At 17.5% G+C, this 22,787-nt stretch overlaps 1 protein-coding gene and 4 pseudogenes across 1 annotated transcript, besides 4 other annotated features; 1 reads left to right on the top strand and 4 right to left on the bottom strand.

Moving 5' to 3' along the window:
* Nucleotides 1–2,278: 2,278 nt before the first annotated feature.
* PmUG01_07049700 lies at nucleotides 2,279–3,233 on the bottom strand (annotated as a pseudogene).
* Nucleotides 2,279–3,233: a sequence feature (fam-l protein, pseudogene).
* Nucleotides 3,234–6,312: 3,079 nt separating this feature from the next.
* Nucleotides 6,313–6,970, bottom strand: PmUG01_07049600 (annotated as a pseudogene).
* Nucleotides 6,313–6,970: a sequence feature (Plasmodium exported protein, unknown function, pseudogene).
* A 2,060-nt stretch (nucleotides 6,971–9,030) lies between these two features.
* Nucleotides 9,031–9,878, bottom strand: PmUG01_07049500 (annotated as a pseudogene).
* Nucleotides 9,031–9,878: a sequence feature (Plasmodium exported protein, unknown function, pseudogene).
* A 3,784-nt stretch (nucleotides 9,879–13,662) lies between these two features.
* On the bottom strand, nucleotides 13,663–14,498 carry PmUG01_07049400 (Plasmodium exported protein, unknown function; the record flags this gene model as incomplete). The annotated part of the gene is made up of 2 exons (XM_029004249.1): nucleotides 13,663–14,301; nucleotides 14,427–14,498. The coding sequence occupies 2 exons, from the start codon at nucleotides 14,496–14,498 to the stop codon at nucleotides 13,663–13,665; spliced, it is 711 nt and encodes a 236-aa protein (XP_028860956.1).
* A 6,608-nt stretch (nucleotides 14,499–21,106) lies between these two features.
* Nucleotides 21,107–21,927, top strand: PmUG01_07049350 (annotated as a pseudogene).
* Nucleotides 21,107–21,927: a sequence feature (fam-l protein, pseudogene).
* Nucleotides 21,928–22,787: the final 860 nt, after the last annotated feature.

Raw genomic sequence — 22,787 nt, 5'->3', positions numbered from 1 at the left:
AAATTTTAAAACATGAATGATATAAAAGTTATAATTCACTCATATATAAGAAAGAATAACGATAAATTTTACTGAAATATATGATTTAGTAATTTTTCTGTTGACAGTTTTAAAAATAATATATTAATTCTTATATATTTTTTTACTCTTACATAATGTGAGCTACCTAATGTACAAGTGTATATTAAACGACTAACATAAATAAATAGTATTCTGCTAAAAATATTTTTATGAGAAAATATATGACGTTCTTAAATTATTCAGATTTTAACATAGTATAACAGAGCTACTAATAATTATAAACATATTATATGAATAAAATATTATGGTAATTAAGTAACATTACAATATTTTATTTTACATCTAAAATATTACTCTTTTATAGAAGTAATTAACAAAATATATAAAAGAAAAAACAATTAAATACATAGTACTATTTTTAAATTACAAAAAAAAAATTATAAAAATTAACATAATTATATCTTTATGTTTTAAGATATTTATAGTTTTTTTGTAACATTCACGGAGGCATTTACGTAGTTACCTGTTGTTCTTATGATAATTTGATCATTTCCATTGTTTTCTCAAAGTAAATATTCCCATGTAAAATACACATTAATTCTTTTTAAGAATTCATAATAATACATATATATAAGTATTAAAAAAATGCATTATATATATAATAAAATAGTACTATGTATTTACTTATATGAAGAATTTATAAGTATTATAAAAGTTCACTGATTCTGAACATAGTTCTGCCCTTTTTTCTTTCTTAGGTATATATATATTTGTATGAATTACTTTATAAAAATAAATTATGATGTACAAGTAATTTATTCTTCATAATATATTCAATTTTCTCTACTGTAAATTACCATGCTGTGTATTAAGAATATATATATTGATCTTGCGATATACTTCTAATTCAAATGAATATTCAATATTTTTTGTGTTACTCAATTGTTATAAATATAACATTTAAATTAATGTATTGTTCCTTTAATAAAAAATGTACACTTTTTACCCATATAATGTATTTCATATTTTTTTCTTCATTAATTTTTTCTAAAATATAATAAAAATATTTTTACTAATGCGATAGAAAATTAGCTTATATATTCAAGTAATACATAATAGTTTTATTTTTTTATTATAATAATGTTAAATTTTTTTGTCAATACTCTTAGACTTTAAATATTAATATATCCTTATAATAATGTGTATATTTAATAATATAACATGTTAATAAAATTACATAATATAAATGTGTCTTATATTATCATAATTTTCAGTTATATATTTTTTTCTATAAGAACACGTTATTCTAATTAATTTATATAGTAATTCATGTTCTAAATATATATTTACTGCAACATTCACATATATCCGTTAATGAAAAAGAATATTACATACCACTTATTTTATATTTATAATTTACACTTGATTCTCGAAAAAATATTTATTTCTTTAAATATATATTTTATTCATATATTATGTTTAATTAATAATATTTTTATAGATTTCTACACTTTACATAATTTAATTGTATTTATGTTACACTAATTAAAATGATTATATAATAAATCATATATATTTATATTATAATATATTATATTCATTTTTAGATGATACTTCTCCTTGTATTAAAATATTCTTCTGTTTTATTATATAAGTTTTGATATATTAAAAATAATATTTATACTTTATTTTAATGAACAATATATATATATATATATATATATAGAAAACAAAATACTATAACTTCAGTCACTAAATACAAAGAACAGATAAAAAAATATTTTTAAATTAAAATAAAATATAATATTTTTAACTAAAACAAAAATAAATGATATTAGACCGTTAAAAAAGGAAAAATACAAAGTACCATTTCTTATAGTTTAAATATAAATTAACGCGTTAATTCATTGTAAGTATATTATTTGTCTTATTAAATATATATTATAACGTACAAGCGTATATACTCCTTCAATTTTATTTTAACTGTCATATGTATATATGAAGCAATATTATATAATTATTCTTCAAGTATACATAAAAATAAAAATTGAAAAAATTTCAAGTATTCATATCCACAAAAATATATAATACGTTTTCTTTAAGGTTATATACCAAAAATACCATGAATGATTAGGTGAACTTTTAAAATATAAGCATTTATGTGTACGCTAAATAAATATATAACTAAGTATGTTTCTGTTCTTTTTTAATAATAATAATTTCTTCATAGAAATACACATATTTCTTACAATTAATTTTACCTTATTCTGAAGTTAATTTTTTCGTACTTTTCAGCACTTCTATGGAAATAAGTAATTACCCATATAAATATGAAAACTAATATAAAAAATGGTACTCCACATATTAAAGAATTAATTATATTTGATAATGATTACTTTATCAATGATGACAACTCCATTCATAATGTATCTAACCCTGGCATGCTAAACTCTTTTACCTTCTTCAACAATGACGAGAACTCCAATCCAAAATAAGCACAGCAAACAGCTTCAGAAAGAAATTATATTAATTATAAATGTAACATTGGTACTACTGTTACTAATACTAAAAATAAAATAGGTAAGGAATATCGTAATATGTATTTTTTACGTATTATTTTTTTTTAAATCCTAACACTGATTGTCTTGTGGCTTGTAAGAAAATCTTTATAATCCAGATCTTTGAATATTTTTTTTTCTAAATGGGAATATATATTTTTTTAAATATACAAAATTTATTTTTCATATTTTTTTAATGGCCTCTTACATTTTTTGGCGAACTTTCAATTGATTATTTCTATTTTTCTGTTACACAGATTTCATAACTAAATATATCCCTTTTATCGTTTATTCCATTTTATATCTCTTCTTTTAAATATGAAATACCTGAATCCTTATCCTGATTATACTTTACTAGTAAAAGATAATTTCTTGTATATAATTTTCTACTACTATTGTAGTATTCAATTAAAGGTTTGTTATGCGTACTATAAAAAGTGAAAAAAAAAATTTATCATTTAATAAAATAAATAATTTCACACTAAAAAAATACACTAAAAAAATACACTAAAAAAAATAAAACACGAAAAATATAATTAACACGAATATCCTTAAATAATGTTATATAACATTATAGTAAAAATGATATATCCAACATAAAAGAATAAACGTAGAAACTTTAATAAATAACATTGACTTAATTTTTTGTTGCATTATATAGAAATTTAAAACAGTAATATACTTACAAAGGATAAAATTAACAATAATACGATATTCAATGAATAATAAAAGATATTATTATTTATTTAATTTTTTGTATATTTTTCTGTAAAACCATAATATAAAGTATGTAGCTACAATTTTTTTTATAACATAGACATAATAAAATAATCACAAAAATAAACTATAATATTTTTATCTTAAAATTATTTATAAAAAAAAAAACTTAATTAAAGTATTATAAGTTGTATTCGTTAATGAACATTCTCTATTTATATAAAAATTATTTAAAACAGAACGGTAATTATATAATTCTTTATTAATTATTTTCAAGATAAAATAGAAAAAATATATAAGCATTTTCCTAATATTCCTACATATTGACTTTTTATGGAATATAGAAGGTAGAAAATATACATAATTGTCATATATATTGAGAGAATAACTGCTAATTTTAATAATGTACTCCTATTAAAATTTCTAATTTTATGAACATTTCAATTTTGAAAAACATGTTATTATCGCTAAACCATATTAAATATAATAAAAATATAATTTTTGTAATAGTAAATCAAAAAAACACCGTTTTACGATATACTAATTATAACTAAATCATTAAGTACTAATTAAATATACGAATTTTTTTATGGTATATAATATATTTAAAATATAAAATTTATGAAATCATAAATAGTTTATGGAAAAATAAATATTTAAAAGGTACATAAATTATTATAATTTATTTTCGTATATAAATTTTAAAAAATTATAATTTATAATTTTAATTTTCACTATTATTTTTAAATGAAATACGTTTAAAATCTTTTATTAAATCTCTATTTTTTAATTAAATATGAATTTTTATAAGAAATATTAATATAGTAAAAATATATATTTATTCTTGTCTAAAATGTACCAACATCAAGGTAATAAAATTTCCATAACACGTTCATCATTTCTAATATGAATAAGCATGATATCCTTTTTTGATATGAATATATTTAATTATATATTTTTAAGTAACTTATTTAAAGTAGAGAAAAATCAGTAATTACTTAAAAATAGTAATAATATATGTTACTATTGTTTCATTTATTGGTAAAACATTATAATAAATAAATTAATAATTTCGTACGTATATACCTACTATAAATAATAATTGTTAAAATAAATTTTGAACATTTTTTACCAAATAATATTAACATATATCCAAACTTTTAAATACATATATTTACAATTTGCATAAATGAATATAATTTTATAAAACATATTTTTAATATTAACTAAGAAAATCAAAATTAAAAAACATTAAAATATTTATTAACAATGTTATTCAATATTTTTGTGCCCACGTTTCCAAAAATTTATCTGAAGATATTTAAGTCCAAGTATATTTTTGCATAAAAATGAAATTTTTTATATTTTTCATAAGATAAGAAATATTATTTCAGTTTTATATAAGAATGATTAATAAATAAAATATTAGTTTTAATTTAGGGTTCAGATTAAATTTATAGAATAATACTTTTAAAAAATTTTCATTTAATAGAGTAGTAAACTTATAAAATCAACAAAAAACTATGTATTATATTTTTGTTTTATTATAAAATTTGGAACAATTGATTAATAATATAATGAATGTATATTATCCCTTACAACACTAATAAATGGACAATAACCTTTATACGAACTAGCATATATATGTATAAGATGGATTTTCTTTCAATTAATATTATATTATTATAAATAGGTGGATTACATATTTCAAGAACATATTTGGTTATTAATATAAATTCTACAACTTTTTGCACATAAAATCTTCCTACTGAAAAGGCAATCGAATGTACATAGCAAAAATATCAAGTAACACAAATATATAAATAATAATCTATATATAATTATGATACAAAAAAAATGGATTTATAATAAAAACATATTTTCATTTTATTTAATAGTTAAATAAATATCATTAATAATATATTATTTATTTTTATTAAGATAGTTATTTCTTTATACATAAAAATATGTGTATTTGTTATTTAATACGATCTAATAACAAACTAGCATTAATTCAATATTATATTCACAATATATGTTCAAAAACAGATATCTATAATTTTCTTTTCTCATATATATCTAAGTAATATTTATAAAGAAGTTTTATATACAACAATTACCTAAGTTAATAAAATGATGAATGAGTTTTAATGTCTTTACTTAATTATAAAGTTTCACGAATTTTGAAGTTTGTAATGCACTATTCGTAGTTAATTCTTAAAAGTAATTATATAATAAAATATATTTGTAATTTCATACATACAATATCCAAAAAAACTGAAGAACTAATAAATATGTGCTTATATAAAAAAAGATTTTTAATATACATTTCTTATAATAATACCTCTAATAAAGTTTATTTGTTTAGTTTCAATTTAATTATGAAATGGGGTTGAACAAAAAAAAATGCTTTTAGTTTTATTAAATGAAAAACTACGTTATACATTTAAATTAAAAGTAAAACATAATAAATAGAATGTAAAACTTCATCAAATAATCACATAGAGCAATAAAAAAAATCATAAAATTCATGACCGTTAAAAATGTAACTTGCCTCATTACATAAGTGAAATTGGAGCATCTGAAATTTTATATGTTAAATTAAATATGCCTTCATTATAATAAATATTTACATATAACTTCTACAAATATAATTTTTTATATAAAAAACATTATATTGTGAATATTGAGAAATTTAGTTTCACATTTTTATGAAGAATAATATATTTATGTATTTGTATATGTATGATAAATCGGAGTATTAAATTACCTTACAGAAACAAATTATAAGATGAACAAAAATATAAAAACAAAAAAATTAACATAAATATTTATTATATAAATATATTTTTTGTTTCTTACTCCTGTCTATAAATATATATTTTTATATTATCTAGATTGAATCATAATAGTTTTAGGAGTAAAAGAATAGACTTTTTTAAGCATATAATATTCTTAATCATAAAGCATATCTTCAATAGTTAAATGAAAAGCATTTTTTCTTGAAGCATTGTATTCATTTTAACGAAGCTTTAAATTCATTTTTTCTTAATTTAATTACATATTCCAAGAATTTTACCATTGTATATATAACCAATGATACACTTAAAATAGCCAATGCTAATGAAATGAACTTTCCATTTTGACATATATAATATAACAAACTGTCTATATTCTCATATTGTATAAGATATTGTTAAGTACTTGGGAAAAATTGATCTAATATATACATTGGATATCCTAATAAAAAAAGTATTACTGGTAGAGCGAATATCAAAACTGTCTTTGTAAATACAGTGTATTTTAAACTTCCTTTCTTCTCAGGATCTGAACATTTTCTATGTTTAAATATAGCACAAAATACCCTATATAATAATATTTCAAAAAAATTATCTATTTCTGTATATGATTTACATATAACAAATATACATTTCTTAACCAATGCTCCGGCTGCAAATTTTGAATTATATTTTTTTATAATACACTTTTTCCATCTTAATTTGATTCATCAAAGTATTCCTTATTTCTAAATCATCATTTTCGCTAGCATATAATTTATATTTGAATCAAAAACTTATTGTTTTATTATCAACTTCTGATAATATTCTATAATTTTTTGAATTTAATGAGATATTTTCACTGTTTCTAGGGTATAAATATTTATTAAAATTACACTGTAGAGAGAAAGAAATATTCGTATTCTATATATAGTGATATATTTATTTACACCTAAAGAAAATTTTCTCTTAATTATATATATATATATATATACATACATAATATGATATATTAACAATATAAAGCTAATTATCTGAGATGTAATAGATATACCAAATTATTAATACATATATAAATGAAATTAAAAATGATATATTATAGTTTTAAATAAAATGAAATATTTAAGTATTCCCCTTCTTTTTTGCATTATTTAATGTTATAATACATATATTCATATAAAAAAAATAGGCTCTATATTCGATAAATAATGATGCAAATACCCTTTCTTCATTTGTTATTTTTATTATATAACTTTTTTTTAAATAGTTTTATATTTTTTAACTAAAACACAAACATGGACAATATAAGAGAAAATACAATGTTATAAATGCTTTACTAAATATTTCGAATGAATTAATTTATAAAAAAACTTCAATTAAAGTAGCATTTGTACAACTAATCTTTTTAATAAATCTACAAATATGCGTATAAATAATTCTTTTTTGTCTAGAAGAACATATCTGAATGTATTCTATTAATAATCTTTAGGATATAAAAAAAAAAAGGCTCCCTTATTCTTAAAATGTTTTTCTTATTTTTAAAATATAAAAAATCTGTGATAAATATGGATAAATCAGTATATATTAGAAATATATCAATTAAAGTACGTCTGTAATTCTTATTAATAAAAATAGATTTGTTCAGTTCTTAAAAAAATGTAAATTATTATATAGAACATGATTGCTTTAATAAGCTAGAAAAAAAAAAAAAAAAATTAATTATTTTTATTGTAAAAATTATAAAGTTGCATCAAATATATACTTGAATTTTTAGAACATTCATAGAATTTCATTGTATAAATTTCATTAAAGGATCTAAATAACGTACAAAATTTTGTATTTTAAAAAGTAAATACCAAATTATCAGTTTTATATAATTGCAACATATTACACTAAATATTACATTTTAATTTTTATATAATTTTAAAAAATATATATTTATATTATTACTAAAAAAGAATATACTATATTTAAGAATTCACTTATACATATAAATTTTTATTTCTTGTTAACAAATTACAAATTTATAAGTTATATAGAAATACTAATATTAAACATAATAAAAGAAACGAAAAATCTAAAAGTAAATATAATGATAAAAATATTTTTAGCTATTAGAACATAAAAAAAAATTCCAATATAAAGTAATTTTTCATTAAATAAAGTAAAGAAAACATAATATCCTTATGCATTGTTAAAGGATACTATACAAATCAAAATATATAATAAAATTTTTCGAGATCTTAGAATTAATCATTTTTCCTTTGAATTTTTTCATAGAGTAATCTATGCATCAATTACTTATAGTTCAATAAATAAATAGTCCACGAATTCATATATTAAATTAAAGCATTTATTCAACTAACTCAAGCTAAACAAAATACTTATTTTATTAAATATATATATAAAAGAAGAACAATTAACAAACAAATATTTTTATTCATTTTCATCTGTTGTTCATAGTAAATTGCCATAACTATAAAAATATTATATATTAAATACATTATTTTGATTATAAAAAATTGAACTTATAGTAATATATTTAATAAAATAACACTTATAAAAATAACTAATTCAAAAGAAGAAAAAATTATAGTAATTTTTAATATATTAAAAAATACATATCACTCTAGAGAACATAAAAATATAATGTATTTTTTTTTTTATTACATGTTTATATATACAAAATAAAAGAATTAAATTATCTCAGAAATAATGTGGAAGCACTTGAACTTTTATAAATATTTATCATTTATATATTCTATTGTTTTATATTTATGTAAAAATGTACATTATCTAGTTTGTACTATAAATTTATATATATATATATATAACAAAAAAAAAAAAGGTTAGTATATAATATCATTAAAAGAAAAGTATATCTTCAGTATCGACATGAAAAAAAGTTTCTGAAAGCAACGTATTCATTATAACTACTTATCATTTTCATCTCTAACTTTTATTACATATTTTATAAATTTTATTAGTACATAAATTAACATGGAGATACTCAATATAAATAACAATTATAAAAATGCTTGGATATTATATCTAATAATAAAAATATAAAAATTATTTTCATTTTTATCAAATATTAATACATTTAATGGACGAAATACTAACAGAAGTAATAAAAATACTGTAAAAAAAAATATTCCTGGAAGAACAAAGATTAAAGTGGTACTCCTAAATGCTGAATGTTTTAAACATTTTTTCTGAGAAAGATCTGTAGATTTCCTATATATGTATACAGTTCTAAATGTCTTAGATAATATTTTTTCAAAGAAATTATCTATTTATGTAAAAGGTTTACTTAAAACTGGTGTGCATTTCTTAACTAATTTTTTTTCACCAATTACTGAACTATTTTTATTTTTACCTTTTACATTGTATTCCTATTCATCATTATCACAGCAATATTTTATTTCAAAATTATTCTCTTCATTTTCTAACTTATTATACTCTTTTCTAAATAAATTATAAGTTAATTTTGCATTTATTTTTCCATTCTCAAGTTCTAATAATAATCTATAATTTCTTGAATATAGTGTTATCTGTTCACATATTATTATACCTAAATTTTTACCCGATTCATACTACAAACAAAGTTAAAAATTTTTATTTTTTTTAATGGTTTATATTTATCTGTACTTAAAGAAAATTTTCTGTTGTAAGTATATACAATATGAAGCAGCAAAAAGTAAAAAAAAATTCTGCTATATAATAATTATGCCACATTACTGAAATAAGACCTCCAAATTAAATGAATAAATCTGTGAGTTTTAACTAAAATAAATGATTTCATTTTTCATTTAACTTTGGAATTATTTAATGTTATAATATCTTCAAGTATATAAATAACTTAGTCTATATACACAAAGTTCTAACAAAAGTATACATATATTTCTCTTGCTGTACTGTTTTGTTTTTTTAAAAATAAATAAATTTCACAAATAAAATAAAAATACAAGGTACAGAAAAAAAAATAATGCTGAACATATTTTAGTTAATATTTCAATGAATTTATTTATTAAAAAATAAAACATTAATTAAAATAATTTTTTGTAGAACTAATTTTATTATTAAATGTTAAAAATGTATGTATATGTTAAGATACAAACAGAGCAATGCTGAATTTCTTTTATGAATACATCTCAAAGAAAAAAAAAATATAATGAATTCATGATTTTCTAGATATTTTTCTTTATAGTTAAAATAAAACAATTATGAGTTAAGAATAAATAAATCACCATACATAAGGAATAGAGCCTCTTAATTTTATATGAATATACATTTAATAATATTGTTTATTTGTACATTTTATTTTTTTTAAACATTATTTTATAATTAAAAAAATATAAATTATTGTATATCATATAATAGAGGCGAAGACACAAAAAAAAAAAAAAAAAAATACAAATATTTTGTTTTGTATAAATAATAAAATAACATGTGATACATTCCTTTATGTATGCTAAATGTCCATGAGTTATTTTTCCAAAAGTATGATTTTAAGATACAATTCACATACGAAATATTTGTATTTTAAAAAGTACAATACAATTTAGTGGTTTTAGAATTTCGTATCAAATTTATAAAAGTATAATGTTATAATTTTTATAGAATTTAAAAAAATATTTTTTTTTATTATCATTAAAGAAGTATTCATGGGAACTTAGAATTCAGTTATTTATATTATATATTTTTTTCGTTTTTTTTTCTTTAAATAATATACATTTGTAAAATCTATGGAAGCACTAAAATTAAAAAAATATATATAAAAACATGATAAGGAAAAATGGATTTTCAGTAATTATGACAATTTTAAATAATAGTCCACTAAACTATAATATAAAAAAATAATTTACAATATAAATAAAATAGTTAAAATCTACAGAAATTTAATATATAATATATTACACAATAATATTTAGCAATATTTTTGATATATTAATTTTTTTCTTGAAAATTATGAATAATATTAGAACTTGATATTTTTTTTTTTTTGTTAATTTATAAATAATACCAAAATTAATAAATTAAATTATAACCTTTATTCAACTATTATAAATAAAAAAAAATATATTTTTTTTTGGGTGCATTTGCTTAAAAATTCAGAAATATTTGTATTTCAATATTTTTATTTCTTGGTGTCCATTGCAATTACAAGAAATAGATAATTATAAAAATATTATATATTAAATATATTATAAGTGTATAAATAATAGATTCTTACTAATTCTTTTAATCATATTATACTTCCAAAAAATAATTAAAAGCAAAAATATAAAAAAATTCATTAATTTATATATGCTCTATTTAATATTTTGCTTGGGTAAAATTCCCAAAAATAAAACATTTATTCATATATTTCACGACTTCATAAGCATATATATTTAAAAATATATTACATACATTTACACATATAGTTATAAACGTTTTTAGGAATATGTTCTTCTGTTCTGAACCTTCGAATTCTTCTTAGTTTGTTAAAAATTATATATTCTCAATTATATAAATAATTTAACACCACAACTTAATAGTTAATACTAAATATTATGAAGATTACTTTATGATATAAATTTGATAAATTTATAACCTTCTATTTAAATAATATTTTGAAAATACTCATGTAGGAAATTTAGTATGACGTTTTTAAGAGTATTCCTTTTTTGTTAAATTATTTTTGAAATGGTATATTTATTAAATTATCTATATTAATATTAATTTATTCATTATACATATTCAGGTAAGTCAACATATCATCCATAAATAGTATTCATTTTTTTGTAAAACATATAATTTGTTTTGTTTAAATAGGAATATCATATGTTAATAGTATTATTATATATATATCTTCGTAATAATTCACTGCATATATTTATATTTATTAATCAATATATATAGTTGGATCAACTCCTTAATAATTTTGGTGTATTTTAAATATAATATCATTTATAATATCTATTTTATTTAATTAAGGCTGTTATAATAATCGTTTATGTTTCTACTAATTAATGATGCCATTAATTTTATATAATCATGGGGTATATGACTCTTTCTTTTTTTTCATTTTGTTTAAAAATAAATGATTCTTTAATATATATTTTTTCAGCGAAGATATTATTATCATATTGATTTATTAATTAAGGGTTTTACAATTATATTTACTATAAATTTACTATTATCTTTGATGTATGATATATTTAAGCACATGTCTACTAAGATATACAATCACAATATTATGTATTTTAATTAACTATCAAAGTGAGTGAAATTTCTTATTAGATCTTTTGTTTTCTTACAATAACATATTTTTCATTCAAATATAACTATTTATTGACATTTATTTTAAATCATTACGCTTCTAAGGTAAAAAATGCTTAACAAATTCAAAGGTCATACAAATTTTCATATACTTATCCAATATAGTATTCACCAAAAACAAAAAAGTTAAGTTAATTATACCATCATAAAATGTATTATTCATTAGATATACATAACACGTAGAAAAAATATAAATAAAACAAGCTATTTTATTTACTAAGATTCTATTCCTTTCTTATATATATATTTTAGTAATGGGACTCATTCAAAAACAGCTAAAAAAAAGAAAAAAAAGTAACATTCTATATTCTATTTTATAATACAAACTAATATTAACTTTATACTGAAAAATAAAATAATGTGTAAAATTTAATAAATTTATAATCAATAAGAGTACATGTAAAAATAATATTTTTAAAAACATCGAAAAAGTTGTTATCTTTTATATACTGCTATTTAATATTGTAAAAATAATTTATACAATTTTATAACTTCGGTAATATTTTAAATGCTAATTTAATAATCTATTTTATAATAATATAAAGACATCAAAGAAAAAAAATAAAAAGTTATGACTATATGTATTATTTTAAAATATTCATGTTATATAATTTATTCTCATTGTTTTCCTTACTTAAAATTTATTTTTAGCTTATCTAATGTATATTTATAATATGTCAATTTAAATATAAGATAATAAATTTGTGTAACCCATAATTAATTAGTTCTTTATGTTTAAACAAAATAAAATATATATCTATACAACTGCATTCATTCTTCTTAATTTTTGATATTATTCTAAATACCCATTTACTTTTAATTTATAACAAATAATACATTTTTCTAATTATATGATCAAACAATCATGTTAGAGTTGTACAAGATAAACAATTATTAATAATTTTTTTTGCAGTAAAAAATTTAAATAAATACATCACGTCAATAAAATAGTTTAAATTTTGATTTTCTATATTAATTTTAAAGCACATAAAATATTTTGCATAAAAATATAGTTATATGTAGAAATGTATATGAAAACCACAACATTTTATTAAAGATAAAAAATAGTTTAAAATACAACGAAAAAAGATTTGTAACATTCAAATTAACCAAAAAAATAGTAGCGTTTACTTTTTTTATTGCAGATCAAAAAGATTAGTAGAGAGAAGAGATATTTTTAAATATAAGCAAATAAAATTTGTGCATATTATTTATATATATCAAACGGGAAATTATATATATTAATTTTTATAAAGGACTACTTAACGTAAAGAAGGATATGCCGTATTATATATGTCACTTTTTACACATGTTAACTTCTCATATTTTTGAAATTTTCTGTAAAAATAAAACATACTTAGAATAACTACAAACATGAATATCACTAATAATACTGTTAATAAATTTAACTTTTTAAGTACTATTATATTTCTTATATATTTACATTTTCCTAAAACAAGCAGTAATATTCCAAGTAGTATATAGAAGCCAGATAAAGTACAAATATCAAGTACTTTTTTTTTCATACATTTTCTTAAATATTTAAAATCAGCATTTGCAGTATCCCTAACTTTATTTTTATAATATATCTTATCGAAATTACTTTTTTTGAAACATAAATTTCCACCTGTACGTACAACATTTTTATCTATTCTATATTGTTCATGGAACCCTGCATTTTTTAATGAATATTCTTTGGACTGTTTATTTTTATTTATGGCTTCTTTTTTATTATTATATAAATTTTTTTTTTTGCACTCTATTTTATTCGGTATTTCCTCCTTTATCCACTTAATATATGTACATTTTTTCTGTTTATTTTTTGCAAGCAATCGACAAGATTTTTCATATAATTTTCTATCAAATTTGTAGTTCTCATACACGGATTTGTTAAAGACACTCTGAAAAAAAAAGTAAATATTTCCTACTTAAAATAATGAAAAGTATCCAGCTAAAAATAGAGCATTAACAAAAATAAAACAGTATATATGAATAATATCAATATCCTAAAATGATATTATCATACCACATCATGGATAATAAGACATATCCAAACTAAAAAGGTAAACATAAGAATTTTAAAAAAAAAAAATAACATAACCTTTTGTTCCATCGTATAATTTCAATATTGTATATATTCATTAATTAAAATTTTAACATTAATATCATATACTCCTAATGATAAAGAATTCTCTATTTATTTAAATATGATTTTATTATTGTTACGTAAGAATTTGATGATATAAATTTGAAGCATTTTATAATATCTACAAAGAAAAATAACATTAAAAATATTATAGTATAATTACTATCTTAAAACTACATATAAAAAACTATCTTTAATTGAATAAACATTATTTTATTAATAAATATTGAAAATATATAATTTTATTTTTTAATATGTAACTGTAATTAGATAATTTTTCCATTAGTCATTCAAAAAAAAAAGAAAATTTTTTTTTTTTTTACATTACTAAATATGGAATTTATTCTAAATATAGATTATAGAGAATACTTTTTTTGACATATTTAGGAAAATTATTACTAAATTGAATAATGTTTGATTATTAATATTCCAAATTTTGTAAACATTTTTTAGAAACAATGGTTATTATTATTAAAAAATATCAACAATTATAACAGTATAATAGTATTAATAATAAACAATGAAAAAAGTAATATTGAAACTTTTTATATTACATTAATTATAAAATATTCTTTCTCCATAATTTATTATATATTTAAAAAATTCAAATTTTTATGTTATAACATATCGTATAATAAAAAAATATTTTTTACGCCAACAAAAAAACAAATATATTATATTTGAATAATAATATTTGAAATAATAAATTAAAAAGTATAATTTATGTTATTATTTCTAAAAGATCATTTTAAAAATCCTTATGCATAATTAATTTATTATTTTTTAATAAAAAATATATACTATCAAAGTAATATTAATAAAATTAAAAAAAAAAAAAAAGAAGCAAACACCTAACGAGAAAAAAACAACAAAACATTAAGAAATTCAAAGTAAAATTAATAAATAAATATTACCTTAGAAATGATTAATTTAAAAAAAAAAAATTTACATAAGGAAAATATATTATAGTATAATATTCACATAACGTACAATATAACAGTACTATTTACTAAAATATGTAATTCAATAAATTTGTTTTTTTTTTTCTGATAATATTAACGAATTAATATGATGTTTTTTATTTACTCCTTTACATATAAATGATATCAAAAACTTGTTTTAAAGTGCAACATGAGCAATAATCATATATATATGATTAAGTAGTATTTTATTATAAGTACGTTTAACAGAAAAAATATATCAACTTTCAATACTTCTATTTGTTGTGTATTGTAAACATGTCATTGATAAACATAAATATATTATGTTCGCATAAAATTATTATAAAATCAAATATAAAAAAATTCATTATTATTGTTTTCTTAAAAAAATATTATTCTTCCATATATATAATAAAAAAATTAAAAAAAGTAAAGAAATATTTAAATTTTAAGTACTATTTTTTTTGAAAACATAAATTTACAAATATCAACACTATTGTATTTTCACATTTATAAAATATTTAAATTGTTATCTTGAAATTTATTAAATCTCCTGTTAATTTTCCCTTGTATATTACGCTTATTTGGATATATGACAGGATTACTCTAAATATTTCTATATAATGTACACATTAAACCACTTAATTTATTAATCCATATAATATATAATTTAAAAAATAAATTATAAAAAATAAATGTACTATAAAATAATATCCTACTAAATATTTATTTATAAACCATTTCATTTTTATAAACATTTACTGTCTTAAAATATTTAAAAAAAAAAAATATTTATTTCCATAAACTATTAATGTTTTCTCGAAATAAAGTAAGCATATACAAATTGCTTAATTTTCTCTTAAAATACCTAAATTTTTCCTTATTAAGCAAATATATCATAAGTAAATTTGTTTCTTACACATAAAATTCAATAAAGTTTATACGCTTTTCAAAATATGTTATGTCGATATAAAATAAATATTAATATTAATAATTAATACGTAAATAAAACAAAATAAATATAAAATAATACATATTTTGCAATTCTCAAAATATTATTTTCATATATATTCTAACTATATATAAAAATATCTAAAAAAAATTATATATACATTTGTTTAATTTTTGTTAAATGTAATGTATTAATTATTTGGTTTAATGTACTATTTACATAAAGAAATCCATGTTTTTACTCTTCTGAAAAAAAATTCTTTTAAAATCTTTTCTTTTTTATATTTTCCATATAATTTACTTGTTTTATTATTTCTAAAAATTTTCCATAATTCAATTAATATATACACTGAGATTCTATGCTGATAAATATGATTTATCATATGATAGTCATTTAAATAAATGTATTGTATATAGACGTATTAAAGTTTTTCTCGAAATTTCGGAATTATAAAAATGAATGTTTTATTCGTAAAAATCATTAAGTTTAAAAATTCACCGTATATAAAAATTTATCTATGACTTGCATAACTATGCTCTATACTTTAGAAGCTCAATTTCCCTAAAAATTTTCATTCTAGCTTGGATGAACATGGGAAGAATAATAGTCTCTTGCTTCTGCATATTGTTGTATTTCTTTATTCGTAATAATTATATTGATATTTATTTCATAGACTTTCTATATTTTTTCTTTTATATGAAAGCATAATTCATCCAATTTAAAATTTTGGATGTTCCTTTTCAAACCTACTTTATATTATGACAAGATATTGCTGTTGCAATACAGTTGTATTTAATTATATATAATTTTTTATTAAATCTGTTGTATACTATTTGTATAATAATGATGTTCTCCATAAGAAAAAATAAAAATATATTGAAATATTCGGAAGAACAAAATAATTAAATGCCAATAAATGGCTACGCAAATGATTAGACATATTCCGGAGACACAAGGTATTATGTAAAATATCATACCACACAATATTATAACATATCAATGCTTAATAATAGATACATTTATATGTATAAAAAGTTAATTTAAAAACAAGTTAGTTTATGTATATCTTAGAAAAATCCAAAAAAAAAAAAGCTTAGAATGAATAATTTTATTAAAAATATTACAAATATAATGGTAAACCAGTGAAAGATAAAATAAAAAAAAAAAAAAGAGTTCATATATAAATACAAGATTAGATAAGTTTTAGCAAATAAAAAGAAAACAATAAAAAATTAAAGAATAGTTATTTTTCCAAAATTCACATATTATGAATAAGAAAATGAGAAAATATAAAAATACATTAATATTAAGAGAAAAAATCAATATAACTATTATTACTCAACATTAATATAGTTGGGTTATATATTATTTATTATAATAAGTCTATCCATATAATATATATGGAAGGAAGATTCAATAAATATAAAATATTATCAATAGATATAGAGGTAAAAATTTTCACTGTGTTGTCTAATATCTGATAAAAATATATTACATAACAATGAAGAATTAATACACAAATAAAAGCTATTATTCTATTATAATAAAAATTATCGATGCGTGATAAACTATGAAATAAAACTATGAAAATTCAGTGCTAGAACTATAAAAAATTTTATTAAATAAATTACACTTAGAACAGGTTTATGTAATCTAATAAAATTATTAATAGTACTTAAAATATAACAAAAGCAACATACATTTATTTTAAGATAGCCTAAATAAATATGGTTTATATATTTTTCTGTAAAATTACGTTTAAATAGAAATTTCTTGTATAACGTAATATTGCCCTATATTTATATGTTTAACTAAAAGAATATATGTGATATTAAAACTAATTTATTATCAAATAAAAATTTTTATTTATTTCGAAGAAATATTATTCTTTAAGGTTAAGTTCCGTATTACAATATACTGCTCCTTTTGAACTCTAGTATGATATAGCAGCTACTATAAATTTTAAAATGTAAGTGCCTTATTTATTAAATAAATCATACTTTTTTGTTATGCATTTATACATACTAAATAAAAAACAAAAAAAATCATAATTTTTTATTTAAACTAGTTTTTCTTAAATAGAATTAATTTTACGTATATTTTTGTTTTCGTCCTCTATTAATCTTTGTATATGTAACAATCTAACAATTTATATTATATCAATAATATACTTATTCAAAATATCATCTATATTAACAATAAATATTATATTCTAAATAAATAAGAAAATAATATATTTATAATTATATTAAAAAATCTCCCATAATTAATTTTAATTCTTATTAAATATGTACTTGTTTTAAATAAATATAATATATATATAGCAGTATCATATAATAATTTTAGTCATATATTTATTTAAAAAAACAAAATATACATTAACTAAAAATAAAAAAATTAAATAAAATTCCTCAAATATTACAAAAAAAATTATAACTAATTACTTACTTAAAAATATGTCTTCCCAAGGTAGTTCTTCACATTTAACAAATATCACTGAGTTAATTATTTTAAAAAAATAAAATTATTTTAACACATATATAATAAATAAAAAAGGAAAAATTATCCAATTTGCATTTACAATAAGGATGGTACCATAAAATTTATTTTTATTCCAGAAAATTTTAATTTGAAATTCTATAATTTTTTTTAATTAATATATCTCAATACGACGAATAGGGTATAAATAAAATATCAAAGAATATTTTTAAATTTCATAAAACTATGATATTTCTTTTTATAATTATTTTATTACTTGATAAAAATAAAAATATTATTGTATACAATTTAAAAATTTAATTTACATTACGTCAGTACATTTTATTATTAACCTTATGCAGTTATATTCTTATTGAATTAAAAATATGAATATGTTGAAATGCTACTATTTTAAAAATAAATTTTGTGAATAAATTCAATAAATTATCTCTAGTATACTCTTGTTTTTAATGATTTTTTTACGTAAAAATTTATATATAGTTTATTGTTAAAATGTTTTAGTGTAATTTATAAATGAATAATTTCATTAAATAATGTTAAATAAAGTAAAGTGAAAGGGAACAACTAAAAAATACTAAATTAACATGCTTTAGATAAGAATATAATATATATATAGTTAAAGAATATAATTAAAATAGTATTAGCTCTTTTTTTTTTATTATACATAATCAGTTTTTTAAATATAAATTTATATTTCTTTCATTTTTTTTTTTTTTTTGCTATTACATTTTTTGAAATAAAATATTTTAAAAGTCTATGTAATGAAAAATTATATTAAAATCATATCATACGAATAATATTTCTTTCATATATAATATTTTTAAAGTTAACATTTTCTCAGATTATTTGAACAAATATTTTAATTATTTTGATATAAAATATAATTTCTATTAAGTAAATTTTCATATAATAACTCATTTATATATTTTTTTCTTAATTTATCATATTAATATACATTTTCTGATAATATATAAAAATAAAGAACATAAAGAATTATAAGGTTTCATCTTTTTTAAATTCCTAAAAAAAGAATAGAACAAAGTCTTCTGAAGTTTTTTTTTTTATTAGATTCCCCTTCATATATTTTAACAATGTATCTTTGTATATTATATTTACTTGTAAAATATTAAGAATACTCTTAGAATAACTACATTTGTATGCAATAATTTTATATATTCTAATATAATTTATACCAGTTTTTTACTATTTCTATTATTATTGATTAATATTTTATAAAAATATATGTACGTATTTATTTTTACAAAAAGTAAGCCAAAAAAAAAAAAAAACAACATGAATTTATGAACACTTACTATTTTTATATTGCTATAAAAAATATATACGTTAAAGTAAATAAACACGTTTATTTCATTCTTAAATTTTTATATAAAAAATAAATCTCTAGTTTTTATAGAATTTTATAGAAATTATACAGGATTAGTATATTATAAAAATAAATGTTTATAAAAGTCTTATAACTTACAAAATCATATTGCGCACCTTAGACAACTAATTATCTCATAATTACTATATTAAAAAAACTATTTATATAATAGTATTATCTTCTTATATCTTTTTTGAAATAACTAATTTTATTTATTTAAACGATATCATCAGTTATTAAAATGCAATTCTCTAAAATTAAAACTGTTAACAAAATATAATCACTACTTTTTATACAACATTATTTTAATAAGATTAGTTATATATAAAGATTTCATACTTTCCTTTTTTTAAAGTACCAAAAATATCAAATTCTTCCTTTTGTACGAATTTTTATTTTATTTAACTTTAGTTTCTTTTAATAAAAAAAAAAAAAAAATTGAATTAGTATTAAACAAGAAAATAAACTTATTTTTATTATATATATTTTTTATATTTATCAATCAATTCAATTAAATTATTATAGTGGACTACGTTTTCATAAGAATAAATAATAAGATATAAATAGTTTTTAATGTTTAATTTTTGTTCCTTATAAATTAAAACTAATTTAATTGATATAAATTAATGAATAATTTAAAAAATAAAAGAAAATAAATAAAAAACAAAATCTTAAAAACAAATTATATTAAATCATATAAATTTACATTTTATAATCAATAATATAAAAACATAATTATAATTTTCCTTATGTAGTTCAATACATCATAAAAAAAACTAATACAATGGAAGAAAAAATAAAGTTTTTCTCATACATAAAAATTTTTACTGCGATCTTAATATGGGTGTGCCATTTTTATAATAATAATGTAAACAATAATTATTTGTAATATTTTTGTTTTTTTCGTATTCTATTCTTAGATTATTATTTTATTTTAAGTTTTATATTAAAAATAGTATTTTTTTCTATGATAATATATGTTTATACAAATAAAATAAAAATTTACGTTATTTATTTTTTTTTTTAGAGTACCTACATTAAAACACTTAAAGTAAAATTTCAATAAAACGATACATTGAATTTCATATATATACAATTATTATTATCAGAATTTGATATCAAAAAAGAGAATCTTGTATATGGTGATTTAGAAGAGGAAAACAAAATAATGAAAAGACTGAAACACTACAAAAAAAGGAATTCGAAAATATACATGATCAAAATTTATGTAATCAAGATAAGGTCAATATTTTTAAAAAACTTGATGGATGCCTGGAATCTAAAATATTCAAGTCGCTAGCTTCTATAGATAATTATTTGAATAAAAATGAAAAAGCTAAAAAAAGAGAAATTTTTAAGGTCGTACTTAATAATGTAGGTTTGTTTTATATTCCACCTATTTTTGTTTTATTAGGTGGAATTATATTTAAAATAGGAGATGAAAATCTTGTCTACGGTTTTGTATCATGCTTAATTATGTGCTTACTTATGTTGACATATATTATTTTTAAATATTTAAAATTCGAAGTAATAAAAGCAGGTCACAACACACCCAACTTTAAAAATTACATAGATTTAATAAAGCAATCCTTCAAACTATTATGATTCGTAGTAAATTATATTACGTATTTAAAAAATAAACTCATTAATATTTAGTTTACTATAACATAGCTTATATCATATCTAATTTTACACATAATAATAAAAATAAACGAATATAAAATTTAAAAATATATGCATAACACATTATTATTTTATATTTTTTAATTAAAATTAATTCATGTAGTATTAATATATATGTAAATATATATTTTCGTACTGTGCGTTGTACAAATATTTAAAATAATAAAGTATAATTTTAAGGAAGAGTTTATTCTTTATCAATAACTTAAGTACAAAAATATCCATATACTATTTCTGTTAATTTTTGCTCAGTACATTTGTATATATATGTTTTGAAGTTAATATATAAAAGTTAAATCAATGTAGTTGCATTTACTTAGTGAGCTATTTTATGTTTTAATCATAAAAAATGCTTTTCTTATATTTCGTTTTTTGTTTCTATTGTTAAATATTTCCATATAATTATTATTTCAAAGATTAGTTTAAAAAAAATATTATTAGTTTATAATAAGTATAAATATGTTCTTTTATGAGTTACAGATAATAATTATATTCTTTTTTTTTTAATTTACATTATTTTTATTTTTTTTTTACTAATAAATAAATTCAATACACATTCCTTATAAACTAATACTATGAGAAATTTATCCTATAATATTTTTCCTAAAAGAGTGCACTTAGCATAACTTTTCTGTTTTTAAAACCCTTTATGAGTATAAATATAACTATGCAAAATAATATATTTTTTGTTTTATAGAATTAATTGTTTACTACTTTATTAAAACCTCTGTCCAAAAAATTTATAATGAAAATAAGAGTATTTCATTTCATTTAATATTTTT

This window comes from Plasmodium malariae (genome assembly GCF_900090045.1).
Source record: "Plasmodium malariae genome assembly, chromosome: 7".
Taxonomy (NCBI): domain Eukaryota; phylum Apicomplexa; class Aconoidasida; order Haemosporida; family Plasmodiidae; genus Plasmodium; species Plasmodium malariae.
The sequence above is the reverse complement of the archived record's forward strand: the minus strand, read 5'-3'. Positions and strand labels throughout refer to the sequence as shown.